Here is a 14,592-nt window from a genome sequence, read left to right on the forward strand (position 1 = left end):
GGATATATAAAGCAAATTGAAAACACTACATCAGGCTAAGACAATGAAGATCCAACTCACTAGGATGCTCTCTTATAATGTAAGATATTTAGTCCAGAGTGCATTTCTAAGCATATTCTGGATTATTACCAAGACTATGGACCCCGAATCCCTTCTAGTCGTTGTTAGGTTTTATGGGTCATGGCGTCAAGGTCCCAAGGTGTTGGTTGGTTTGAGAGTTTTGACGGTCTGTTAATGAAAGAGGAGGCACTTGCCCACCGAAAAGAGAAGGAAGAAAAAGCAAAAAAAGGTTTTAAAGAAAAGGGTTAGGGCCCCAAATTTGTCTAAGGAGAGGCATAATTGGTTGACTGTTGACTTTAGAAATTATAATGCCTACATGGCGCGTAAGCCGAGTAACTACTAAGTTAACTACGTCCTTATGTTGATGTGGGCGTGCCAACTCTAGATTTAAACCTTTAAGCGGCTGAGGATGTGATGATGATGTGGGCGTGCCAATTCGCTACCTAAAACCTGAAGCCAAGGTTATGCTTTCTGCTACGAAATTCAATCTTCTGCAATAGGTTCGGCTGCTTCAACTATATTTGTGAAAATATAGGTGTGCCGAATCGGTATGAGGTTGTAGGGACAAAGATACTCAAATGAGATAAGTGTATTTACGGTAAATGTGGTTTGTCCGTCTGAATGTTGAACTTTGAAGTGCACTTGTGAGTAACCAATCATAGAACACCTTACTTCGTCGGGAAAGCTGGTGAAGTGACCTTGTTCGTCAAAAGAATCGTACACTTTTCACCGGCTGAGATTTGGATAAGTAACTAATCGAACTAGAAGTAGTGTTGTTTAACCAAACTGAAGGTACTCCTAGACTGATTGATTCTACGACTCCAATAATGTTCACCCGAGCAGAATATGTTGCCGGTTTGTCAACACAGTGATGTTCAATTGAGCTGAATGTGTGTTGATGGAAAGGTTAGTGAAGCAGTTAATATTTTGTTAGGGTATGAGAATGTTTTGTGTTGAATGAGGGTTTCTAGAGTGTTTGTTTGTGTGTTGAGTTGAAGGTCCTCTCTATGTTGCAAAACCCTTACCTTTACAGAGTGAATTTTTTTTTTCATATGCCTTGGCCACCAATCCGTAAATTGTACCCATCTTTAAAACAATAATATTATAACAATGCCCATCTTACCTTCATATGCCACCGTCGACACAAATTTTTGTCTTAATCTTCTTATGCACCTACACCAAAGCTCCTCCAAAACTCTATAAATACACATCCATTTGTTCATTAATGCATTAAATAATTCAATTTTCTCAACGTTTTTTTGTCTAGAATTTGAATTTTTTACATCAAAATGTTCGTAAAAATAAAACAAGATAGATTAAAAAAAAAACCAATTACAAAATTATTAGCAAAAAAAAAAAAAAAAAAAACAATGAAGTACAAAAGTTTAACAAATTAAAAAGTTGGGGTGAAACTATGGGTCCCTTACCGTTGGAGGAAAAAACTATCTAACCTCATATGTATAGGTGAATAGTTGAAATACAAGACTAAATTTTTATATTGGGTAAATTACACTTTCATACCTTAGGTTTGGGGTCTATTTCAATTCCTTACAACATCTTTAAAACATTTCACTTTCATACCTTAAGTACTATTTTATTTCAAAATAATACCTCCGTTACATTTTCCATCCATTGATCTGTTAAATGCTGACGTGGTTGCCAAATGTCTACCACATGGCAAATAAAATATATATATTTTTTTAAAAAAAAAACCTGAATTTTCTCAAAAAAAATAAAATAAAATAAAAACCCAGAAATCCCCTTCCCCCTTCGTCTTCCCCACCCCACAGACCCTCTCTCTAATCACTTTCTTCCACTTCTCCCTCTACCTCACCTCCCGCCACCACTCCCAACCCTAGAAGGCCCAGCCCAAGCCCGCCGCCGCCATCCAGCTGGGTCGCCATGGCCTGCAACAATCTCTCCCTTCTCATCTTCGTTCTTCACCTTCTCACATGAACGATCTGCCCAGCAAGTTCACCATTCCATCGTCCGATAGCTTCAACCCAAAACCCAGAAATCAAATTTCGTAATTTCCAGAAACCCAAAATTCAAATTTTTGATTATTCGGATTGCAAAAAAAGCCAAAAGTGCTTACTGTGTAGGAATCGCAAGGGTCGAGCTCCAAGGAAGAGCCGCCGGCGGACAAGCCCTTTTGGGCATCGATAAAGGAGTGAGCTTTATCTAAGTTCATCTAATCCTGCCATTTGGGGATGATGGATTGATCAAATTTTGGTTCGACTTGATTTGTATTTGGTGATTTGAATTTTTGTGGCTGTCCATCTTCCTATCAAATTCGATGGCGATGGAAGTTCTTCATCCTTCCCATCGCCGAGAATGTGAAGAATGAAGATGAGAAGGGAGAGATTGCTGCAGGCCATGGCAACCCGGCTGGACGACTGTGGCAAGCTTAGGCTGGGCCATCTGTGGGGTGGGGAAAATGAAGGGGAAAAGGGATTTATGGGTTTTTTTTTTTAATTAATTAATTAATTATTATTTTAATATTTTATTAAGTGTTCAGCCACGTGGCACAAATGTGGCAGCCATGTCAACATAAATGGGGACCTCATATTTGCCACGTCATCACTTAACGGTTAACTTAACAGATTTTCTAACAGAGGTATGAAATTGAAATAAAATGATAACTAAATGTATGAAATTGAAATGTTTTAAAGATGTTGTAAGGAATTGAAATTGACCCCAAACCTGAGAGGGTAAAATGTAATTTACCCTTTTATATTTTAGCCCCTTGGGTTGGAGATAGCCTTTAGCTTATCACAGATTGACAAGTGTGCAATAATTTTTTTTGTTTTTTATGACATGTCAAAAGATGGATGGGTTCAGAATACCAAGTCTGGTAAAGTAATTGAGTGTAATCTAGGGGATGAATTGGATACCAAAAGATGGATGGGTTCAGAATACCAAGTCTGGTAAAGTAATTGAGTGTAATCCAAACAAGAAAACAATTTGTTCAGGATATGCCAAGGAGATTTAATCCAAATGGGACTACCTTGGCACTAGGTAAAAGTTGCCACTATAAATAGAAGAGGATGTGCAACGTTCAAAGCCTCTTCAAATCAACATACAAATTCACCTTGAGCAAACTCTGGCTCTAAGAAAACCCTCTCATCTTTGAGAAAACACTGACCTTTCTAACTTCGTCAAACACATCTTTAGCTACGCTTAATAACATTGTGGTTGGCAACTGGCGACACCTTCAGTTAGGATTAACAACACTAGAGTCGTAAAATCAAGCAACCAAAGAACATCTTCAGTTAGGTTTAACAACACTGCTTTGAGACCGATTGGTTATTGATCCAAGTCTCAGTCAGCAAGGAATCTTTGAGTCCTTGCTAGGAGAGGTCACTTTATTAGCCTTCTCGGAAAAGTGAAGTGTTACTAGGTTACATTATTTGACACTTTGAAAGCCAAACCTATTTTATGATTGGATATTCACAACTACATTTCAGAGTTCGACATTTCGACGACCGAACCACATTTACAACCAAGACACTTATCACTTTTGAGTATTTATGTTTAAAGTCTGGTATCGATTCAATGCATTTATATTTGCACAAATATAATTATAGCAAATGAGCTCAATGCTGACGATTCATGAACTTCAAAGAAACTAGCAGCCTTCTCTTCAGGCTCTAGAACCCAGAAGTTGAGGCGAGTTCCTTCCTCGACTATAGTCGTAGCGCATTTAACATCACCACCACCATATTCATTCACTCACCAACTGAGCTCGGTGGTCAAGTTGGCACACCCCGCATTTATCCAAAAGACGTAGTTAGCTCATTAGTTATTCAGCTTATGTGCCACGTAGGCTAAATAGTTTTTAGAGTCAACATTTTGGTACACCCAGTGGGACTTAATCCTAAATAACTATGAAGTTCATGACCATCAAAACATGCAACATCAAGAAAAAGTCAATGATGGGAAAAGTAACCGAAAATCAAACATTCGTGAACCAAATGGTAATACCCACAATTACAAAAACGACACAAGACCCACATGTTGTCGTCACTCTTGAATCTGCACATGCCAAGAAGTGGAAATTAATCTTGACGGGTAGAGACATTCGGCTACGGTTATCACTCAGATCACTCAGCTTGCCGATGTCAGCCTTCCAGGAGGAATACTTGAGGAATGTGCCAATGATGATGATGACACATCAAATGTTCTACCAAAAAACATTTTTTTGGCGTAAACTTCAAGAACATACTCGACATCTTAAGATCATCCTTAAGCGTGAGATTGGCAACTTGATTCTCAAACAAGAACAGGCAAATTCTTGCCACCAGTGGATCATCCTTGATTCGATGAATCTTCAGCCCAATACCTATATAGATTCAAAGTAGCTAATAATTGGTGTCGAGTACGCTTTCCCAAGGCTTAGTATGTGTGGATAGCTCAGAATAGCTTGAATATGGAGTTATAGAAAAAGTTCCTTGGCATGAACTTTTGGGATACGTATGAGTTGGCCAAACATGTGGAACAATATGACTCTTTGCTTAGGAAAGAAAACAATAAAAAGACCTCATCATAAGGGATTTTGTACAAAAATCCAAGTGTGAGTTATTCTTCGGCCAACGATACTAAGGCTTAATATGCTAGTGTTGATGCAGTCAAAATTGTGATCGATAAACCATTTGTGTACAAGGCATTAACTCATGCTAACACTAAGGATACAAAAACTCATACTGCTTTAGGCGAAGCTGTGATAAAGACATCAAAGGTTTATACTTTTAATAATACTAAGGCCGATGCGATTTTTGACCAGCTCTTGGCAACCAAGATAATTAAGCTTCAACCCGGGCATAATATACCCAAAGCTAAAGACCTAAAAGGCAAAGTATATTGCAAGTATCCCGACTCTAGCAAAAACCCGACCAACAACTATGATGTTCAGAGATGCCATCCAGACTTGGATAGATAATGGAAAGTTAAAATTTCCTAAGAAAACCCAAGTATTGATTGACATAAACCCATTCCCGGATGCAACAGTAAACATGGTCGATGTTCACCTATCGAAGAAACATTTGCAAAAAATAATAAGGGAGTTTATCAAAATGCATCATGTCCCTAAGCAAAACTCTTTACCAAGATTGAAGATTGACTTGTCCCAGAATGAACCACCAGAGATGTACCCAAACTCGACATATTTGACTGACTTTACGCATGAGTTAAGTTCGAGTGATTTCGAAGGGCCGATTGTAACTATTGTCGATCCAAAAGTACAGCGTTGCTAAGATGGAATTTCGTCCCAATCGGGGGCACTAGTTAAAGAAAAACATGATGGTTCGGTGGTTGAGTCTTAACCAAGTAGCCAAAGTCTAGGATCAGATCAAAGGGGAGTTTTTGGTAGACTAAGTCCCTAGTCCACTGAACAGAAGCTTTTGGTCCGATGAAAGCTTAACTTTGATGGCATAGATATAATCTACTTGTCGGAGCCTACACGATCATGTATAAACCCCAGAAGGGAAGACAACAATGTAATGGTTGTAATGCTCGAAGTCGTGCTCAGGCAGCCCAAAATGCTCAAGTCACCAAACATATCATTCAAAGATTGTCAGATCTAGCCATGAAAGTGAGGTTCAAGCATATTCGCAAAGCAGACGTTTTGGGTTTTGAAGTCGAACCATATTCCGACATTGATCTAGCAAAGTTACCCTTTTCTTTGGACAATACGCGGTATTTACACAGTTAATAAGAAGGCTCAAGTAGCGGGCAAGATCAAACAAAAGAGGAAAATCGTCTCTTTACTAAAGAGGAAATTCATTTCTTTGTTTGGCCTTACTAAAGAGGAAAATGCATAGGTCGATCACCTACATGCATACTTAGACAACTAGAAGGTCATAATTTTTTTTTCAGCGCCAAGCATATAAGAAGGCTCAAGCAGCGGGCAAGATCAAACAAAGCTTAACAAACAAAATGACCATTTTAGATTTGGACGTTGGATATTCAAACGCGATGTCCGGAGATGATGATGTATTTATGGCCATTCTCCCAGATGATTCAGCCATCGAAGAATCTATGATTGATCCTAACAACAGAAAAAGCCATTCTCCCTGGGATTCTTTATGGCATGTGGACATGTTATTTTGAATTTGGGGTAATCTCAACAAAACCTAGAAGGCGTATCAGCCACCGGATCTGACGGTGCGCACATCAGAGTCGTAGAAAGTTTGTTATTGGTGAGATCGCTCACAACCAATCCCACCACCCTAGGCTGCTGACTCGCATGAAGTTGTGTAGGTTGGCCTTAGCTACTGGTTTTCACGTGAGCTGGCCTTTGCTGCTGGTCTTCATGTGGGCTTCTCTCCACTTACAACATTATCCTTCTGGGCTAGGTACCAATCTTAAATTCCCACCCTTGCAAACCCAAAATCCCAAAATTCCCACCCTAAAATTCACCTCTTGGAGAAGAATTAGACCCAAATTTTGAGTTTTGTTTGTTTCTCACCTCTCCTTAGTGACAACCCAAAAGGCCATGATCTATTAAATCCCTATACGAAAGATCTAGCTATTAGTCCTTCGGACTGTCAGTGGTACATACCATGAAAATTAATCGGAAGTTCGGCTGCAACGGTACCTTATCACTCAACGACATGAGTTTTATACAAAGATCTAACTTTGCAAAGATCCATTAGATTCCTAAATGAAAATCCAACTATTGGTTTTCTGGACTGATACGTACCATGAAAAAAAGAAGGTATAATAAGACTTCAAATTCTAAAAAAAAAAGTAGCTAAATATTATCCAATACTAAAGAGTAATGCTAGGGAGACTAAATGATAATGTTGGGTGTTTAATATTTGGATAACGCTGGAGACCAAATTTTTAAACCAAATTTGCAAAACAAATGATGTGTCACCAATAGGAAATAAACATGTTATCAACACTTAAGTAATAATCCAATTATCAACATCCACATCATTTGGTTTACATAATTTCGTTTAAAATTTTGATCTTCTTAGCATTACCCATAATTTTTATAGTTAAATGATCATGACTCTTTGGTGACTGAACGAAACAAATAAAGACTGAATGTGGAGAAAATTGGAGACAATTATTCTACACCATAGGATGTGGATATCAGTGTACAATCATGGTGCGTGTGGGCGTGTTCAATTTAGGGTTTGCAAAAGGAGCACAAACAAACCAAAGGTTTCTGCTCAAGGACTCTGTTTGCGTGCGGGGGTTAGAAAAAGTTTTACAACTATGAGTTGTTGAGGGAGGGGTGTATGCATACGTTAAAGTTCATTTATACCCAAATTTTCTTTTTTGGCTCCCTTTTTCCGTTTTTACTTTCTCCTCTAAAGAAAAGATGTAACACTACTTTTATATATAACTATACACAATACCCCAAATCCAAATCCAAACCACCCCCTTTTTTGAGGAATTAACTTGGCTGCTGGACATTTCAACAGCCATTTATGTTTACATACAATCACGGATGGACATGTGTCTAAATTTTGATTAAAAAAAATAAACTTGGACACGTGTCCATCCGAGATTGGGTGTAAGTAGGAGTGGCTGCTGAAGATTCAGCAGCCAAATCTTATTCCTTTTTTTATTTACAAAAAAATAAAAAATAAATAAATAGAAATAGTTATAGCGATAAAGGAATCAAGTGATTAGAAAGAAACATGTCTCAAACTTTATTTACTGTTTCTCTTTATCGTACTTTCTTACCCTAGTAGTAGTACCCTACCCCCACGTCCACAAAATAATCAAACACCTTACCTTCTCTCTCTTAATTTCTCTTTCTATAGAGCCCCTCAAGGGTCATTTTCTCACATATACTTCACACAAAAGAAACATCCATTCACTTCATACCTTGTCATTTCTTCCCCCCTCCCCGGCGCCCCCTCTCTCTCTCATCTCAATGTGAAATCTCTCTGCAACTACCCCCACACAAATTGATCAAAACCCATCAACAAAAAATACCCAGAAATCCGTCCAACACCTGAAAATCCCTAACCCTAATCAGATCACCAAGGAAGCTAGCTGACTAGCTCACACAATATATATACAAAGACACACTGTTATTTCATATATACAAACACACACTGTTATTTCCCAGCACAAGGAAGAAGAAAGTGCTCATAGACATACAGGAGGGAATCATAAGCAAGCTATATATATACATATATACACACATATCTACATAGGGCTTGGGAGAAGGAAATTTAAAGAGGGAGGTGGGGAGATCAATTATTGATGGAGCTATTCCCTGCACAACCGGATTTATCTCTACAAATTAGCCCTCCAAACAGCAAACCCTCGTCCTCCTCTTCATCAACTAGTTGGAGGAGAAGCAGTCATCATAGTCATCAGGAGGAGATGGATTTGGGGTTTTGGAAGAGAGCCTTGGACTCCCGAAACTCCACCTCCGATGAGCTTTCGAACACCAATCATCGTCCCCACCACTGCAGTAATATTACAGCCAGTACTAGCTGTAATGGTGATAATGGCAATCTTTTCCATCCCTTTCAGTTTCAGCAAAGCCATTACTTTCCACAAGTTCCCCAAGCAGATGTGCAACAACAATTACAGCAATCGGAAGAGCTGCTTGGGTGTTTGAGACCCATTAGAGGAATTCCACTCTATCAAAACCCTCATCCTCCTCGTCCTCCTAATAATTTCTTCCCATTTTCTTCTTCACAAAAGCCGGTTAATTTCGATAATAATTCGGCAACCTCTACCTCTACAATTTCTAGTTCAACCCCACTATTTCAGGCAGCTGCTTATCATCATCATCATCAAGGTCATCATGGTGGCCTTCTAAGATCCCGGATTTTCTCTCGGTTTCCGGCCAAACGAAGCATGAGGGCCCCTCGGATGCGTTGGACTACAAATCTTCATGCCCGCTTTGTTCACGCCGTTGAGCTTTTGGGTGGCCATGAAAGTCAGTACTCACTCTCTCACTCCTCTCACTCACTCGCTAACTATTTTTTTATATTTTATTTTTCTGTTAAATTCAATTATTAATTTAGTGGGTTATAATTTAATTATGATAAGGAGCAACACCAAAGTCAGTTCTTGAGCTAATGGATGTCAAAGATCTCACCTTGGCACATGTTAAATCTCACTTACAGGTAACAACCTATCTTTGATTCTTTTATTATATCTGTCTTCTTCTTCTGCTTCTTCTAATTTTGTGAAATAGGTAGCTATGGAACCTTTAACTGCATTTGTGTATATAGCTAGCTAGCTAGCATACATGTTTGGCTTTTGTTCCAGCTTCCATCTCAATTAATTGGTTCTTGAAGATGTGTCACCTCTCAATTAACTTGATTGCAGCTCTTTCTCTCTCTCAGTTTGAAATGTTCACAAACTACATTAGTTTTAATATTATACATTAAGAAGGTGCTAGCTATGTGTTATTTATTATTGAATTAAAATATAAATGTGTGTGTCTCTGTGTGCGCGCGCGCCAAACTCCAATGGTGTTGTTTTTGTGCAGTACAGAAGAGACTGTTTTCTTTCTACTTGCGATAGATTAACGATAGATAGACTAGATCTGATGGTTCTGCTTCTTCTTCTGCAAGCTCATAATGAACAGCTTTTTACTTGGAAAAATGAACCGTCCATCTTAAGTTAGAGAGATAAATAATCCATGCTTTCTCTCTCTCTTTCCTCTCAGCCCTCTCCCCTCTGCAGAGAGAGAAAGAGAGAAAGAAAGAGTATGCTACTGACTTCTGAGATGTGAGATGTATGCATCGATTTCAGAAATCGAGGAAGACAAAGCCCAAGAAATTCAAAATGAAGTCAAGCTTAAAACACCCCATCCATCTATCCATCTTTTGTATTTATTAGGATATATTATTATTAAACAAATATATATAAAGAAAAAGAAACAAATAAACAAGTACAGAAACATCATCATTTCTCAATGATATCTTCTTCAGATCAGATCCATATATGGGTTCCATTCTAACCACACACCTTGTCCTGCATTTCTAACCATAGTTATGTTGGAAATTATATATTATAACATTAATTTATAGTATTTAATTTCTGTATAAATGAAAAATAAGAGTCAAGTGTTATAGTTGAATCCAAATTCATGAGTTGCGTCTGTTCGTTGGAACTTTAGACAACAGTCACAATGTTTCAAAAGGGGTGGCTTGAGTTCTATATAAACTCAAACATCCCACATGTCTAATGAATCAGAAGAAAAAAAAGAAGAATTTTCTCCAATGTCTTGTATTTTTGTTAGTCAAACTCTGAGTCGTGTCTTGAGAGTACGGAATATATGAAGTTTGCTAGAGTCTGAAGATTAAAGTACTTTGACTTCGGATTATAGATTGTTGAATCGTGAGAGATGAACGTCTACCGAACTACAAGTACAAGAGTAGGGATGAAATTCTGTCTTTAGGACATTGCATTTATGCAAGCCTCAATCTCCAAGTCTGTTAGTCTTTCTTACTTTATAATTTTAATAATTGAATGAAAAATAGTGTTAACCATATTTCTTAGAAAGGGTGTTATTTTCATATTTTCTAATATTTGCTCCAACAAGTTATTTGACCCACATATTCAATATACATACATAGACATACATTCATACATGAATAATGGAATTTTGCAACATCATCCATATCAATGTTTCTGTATGTACTTGCATTGTGTTCAGACATGTATACATATTTGTTATAAATTGGTCTTTTAGTTGGTCAAATTATGTCCCAAATTATTAGTGTAATGATGCATTGCCTATTCTAATGTAAATGATTATTTATTTATTAATATGAATTCCAAACATTGCAGATGTACCGGACGGTGAAAACCACTGATAAAGCAGCGGCCTCTTCAGGTTAATAATGTCTCTACCTTTTCCAGAAAATGTAAATGTGGCACATTAAAATTATCTTAAGGGGTTCTTAGCATGAATTAATTTTATCGTTTTGTGGTACAGGACAAAGTGACGTATATGAAAATGCTTCATCTGGTGACACCACTGAAGACATGATGTATGAACTTCAGAACCCAAGAAGGTCTTGTGAGCAGCTACCATCACCTCAGCAGGGTTCAAGATCGACTACTGTTCAAGATAATAAGGAGTACTACGGCCTCTGGAGCAATCCTTCAAGGTAGCACACTAATTAAACGCTAATTAAATTGCATATTAGTACTGCAGACGGCCTCTGGAGCAATTTTTCCACAGAGACCTACAAAAAGGAGCGCTGCCTGTCGCTCTTCTCTATTTTAATTTACCCTATTCATTTACTAGTTGGTTGTTATTGATAATTCATACAATGGCCAGCTGGAACGACAAATCCTGATTTGCATGTCCATAATTAATAACCAATTTCAGACCTGACCATTACTCAAATGATAATAACAGTTTATCCTTCAAAAACATTAATAAAGTCATTTCCTGCGCTTTTTTTCTCCACTTACACATCACTATATTATTTTTAGCCTTTGGTTTGAGTCAATAAAAGAATAATTAAGGGGTAAAAATAAACCCGAGTGCATAAAAGAGAAAAAATATTTCAATGTATATATGTTTTGTTGTTGTCTAGGTTGCCTTGTGTAATTGTTTAAACATTAATTAAATATGCATGCATGGCGCTCATATATTGTGGCATGCAAGAAAGAAATCACAAAAAGAACAAGTAATGATGATGATTTCATATTTGTCAGTCTCAGTCCATCACAGAGACATGCTTGAAAATTGACTGAAACTTCATATCAAAGATCATGATGGGGTAATTATAACCTCTTTCATCAAGTGGGCTGTGGGTACATGGTAAAAAGAAATTAAAAAGAAACCCACCCACACTTGAGTGATCTTGACCCAAAGATACCCCCTAGCTAGGGTTTCAAATTTCCAAGATTTGGGGCTCTCATTTGACTGTCAAAAATCGATGGAGATATCTCTTTCCTTGATTTTGTGGGGCTTGGATATAGAGCTATGTATATATTTATGTATGTACAGAGAGAGAGAGAGAGAGAGAGAGAGAGAGAGAGATATGCATGCATGTATTATCAAAAGTGGCCTACACTTTGGAAAACTTAGGGCCAAAGGTAAACCCTAGTCGAAATCTTTGTGCCAAAGCTGTACCCCCTTTGAAAGTTTCTTGTAGTCTGTGAATTGGTAGCTACATTCATATATTCATTTGTTAGTGAATGCATGTCACATGGGAGTTCAACTTTATTTCAATCAGCACAAATGCAAAGACTAAAGTGCGAAAGGGGAGAGAGGATCTATAACTATAAACAAGACAGCAGTAAAAGATTGCCTTTTTTTTTTCTCTCTCAGTTTGCTTTTTCATCTGCATGCATGGCTTCCACTGATAGATAATATTCTCTCAATCTGTTGTTTGCAGCAGAGAAGCTTGGTTGCATGCAAACTCAAATGATTCTGCATCTGCAAATATTATAACGTCTCTCGATGATCAGGAGGTACCAATTCAATACTTTTTGCATTTATGTATGTATTTCCAAGCATATGTATGTTAAGATTTACCTTGCAATATTTTACGCTTTTCATGTATATATCAATTATACGTACGTATATAGATGTCATGCCATGGGAATCAATGAACAGATTAAAGGTAGTTCTTTTCATCTTTCTCCATCAAGTCGTGCAGATTACTCATAGAGAGGATAAAAGGGATACATAGGCTTTCCAAAAGCTGGTTCCCTTAAAAATTGAAGGGTTAATCTGTCGTATTTCACATGTCCCAGTTAAAAAGATAGAATCCTTGTGATATGTAAAAGCTTGTTCATTATTCTCAGTATATATATTTTCCATGTAAATCTCCTTTCCACTAGTGAAAAAAGGTAAATATATAAATAAGTAAAAGGTGAAGCCTATTCTCCCATTTATTTGCATAAAATTACAGCAAACTCTCTCATTCATCACAACAATTTATAAACACCTAGCCCTAGACCGAAAACCTAATCCAATTGGCTCACGAGCCCCATAGGTTGATCATGCATGAAATTGGAGACTAGCTAGTGTCACGAGATGAATTATATATAATAACAATGATAGCATTGTCAAAAGATATCACATGAAGTTTCCAATAAATAAATATACATACATATGATAATTGATGAAGATTTAAGGAGCTATAGCTATAGGGAGAATAATGTTATGGGAGGAGCTCAGTTTGTGCAGGCTTTCTACTTTCTAGTGTACTCTTTCAAAGTTTCACTTCCCTTTGATAAATTAGTATTCAATTATTCCCTGTGAGAGTAGTCAAACGTCCTTCGATTCCCGCCTTCACAGTTCACACAGATCTTTTGTTTTGCTTCTTATCCTTTTTGCGTATTTATTTATAATTTTATATAAATCTTTTGTTTCAGAGGAAGGACCTGAACATGATGGATCCGAAAGGATTAAGCTATGAGAGAATATCGGATGTAAGCAGCTCCTCAACAAACATTTCAGGAGGAGGGACAAGCTTAAGCCCCAGGAAGCCCAATTTGGAGTTCACTTTGGGCAGGTCACATTGAAATTGAATAGGGAAATAATTAAATCAAATTAAACCTAATTCAATTTCCATGATTTTCAAATCAATATATATGTGTGTGTTATGCCTCTCGTGTCTGGATGAATGGGGGCTGCCATGGGAAAGATGAGAATCAGGTACCGCGCTCATGAAATCAGAGGGACAAAGAAACAAAAGAAAAAGAAGAGTAAAAGCAGAGCTAAAGAAAGACAACGAGACAAGAAAGACACAAAAGAAAGCAACAAAAAAAGCATGTCCTTCCCATCAATCTCCAAGATTCTGATCAAATATATTATTCCTACTTATATATATCAACGGAAAACCAATTTGGTTTTTCAATGTTTTTGTCAAGATTTTAAAAGACTCTAGCCGTTAATTGGCTAGTAGCTATTTGGGCAGTAGGCTAGAGCCTGACACCAAGGCGGTTAGGCTGGATTTAAGTGGACTAAGCAGATTTATTATAAATTTATTATATATCATATAAATAAGTGTTTGTTTATACTTAAAATATATAATTTTATTAAGATACATAAACTGTAAAATAAAATATAAAATGACATATAAATTATAAAATCCTAAAACTTTAACCAAAAGTATGAGGTGATCCTTGCTAATTGCAATTCTATATTTTAGCATAGGTGATGGGGTTCTTTCATTCTTAAGCAGCTGCAGCACCATCATTTGTCTGACCAAAAAAAGAAGCACCGTCATTTACCGAAAAAGAAAGAAAATTAAAGCAGTACTATCGCATGCTTTACACTTCACGATAAAGGGAAATAAAGAATTTGAGAATATAAACTTATACTAAATTTCTCTTTTTCTCAAAGACTTCATACTAAAATTTCTGAAGCAAATATATACGAAAATGCAAACACATAAGGAAAATGGAAAAGATAAAATTTCGACTAGAGATTTTCTCCTTTTAACATCAAAACACTTTTAATAAAAAAATTTAATACATACGATATTATCTACACTTTTATTATTTATGTGTTAAATCTTAAAAGAAAACGATATGAAAATATTTCATTCCATGGATCATTAATCAAATGTTAAC

The 14,592-nt window shown here is 36.9% G+C and overlaps 1 protein-coding gene across 2 annotated transcripts; it reads left to right on the top strand.

Moving 5' to 3' along the window:
- The first annotated feature begins 7,691 nt into the window (after positions 1-7,691).
- LOC103936036 (probable transcription factor KAN2) lies at positions 7,692-13,624 on the top strand. 2 transcript variants are annotated; one of them, XM_018644720.2, is made up of 6 exons: positions 7,692-8,974; positions 9,088-9,164; positions 10,840-10,885; positions 10,988-11,162; positions 12,408-12,480; positions 13,390-13,624. In XM_018644720.2, exons 1-6 carry the CDS (start codon positions 8,287-8,289, stop codon positions 13,537-13,539), a joined length of 1,209 nt encoding a protein of 402 aa, XP_018500236.2. In that variant the 5' UTR covers positions 7,692-8,286; the 3' UTR covers positions 13,540-13,624. The 2 variants fall into 2 exon arrangements, with proteins under 2 accessions (XP_018500236.2, XP_009344144.2); XM_009345869.3 differs by having other exon boundaries at positions 7,698-8,974; positions 12,405-12,480.
- Positions 13,625-14,592: the final 968 nt, after the last annotated feature.

This window comes from the organism of the source record quoted next, unplaced genomic scaffold (assembly GCF_019419815.1).
Source record: "Pyrus x bretschneideri cultivar Hongxiangsu unplaced genomic scaffold, Pyrus_bretschneideri_v1 Contig69, whole genome shotgun sequence".
Classification (NCBI taxonomy): Eukaryota; Viridiplantae; Streptophyta; class Magnoliopsida; order Rosales; family Rosaceae; genus Pyrus; species Pyrus x bretschneideri.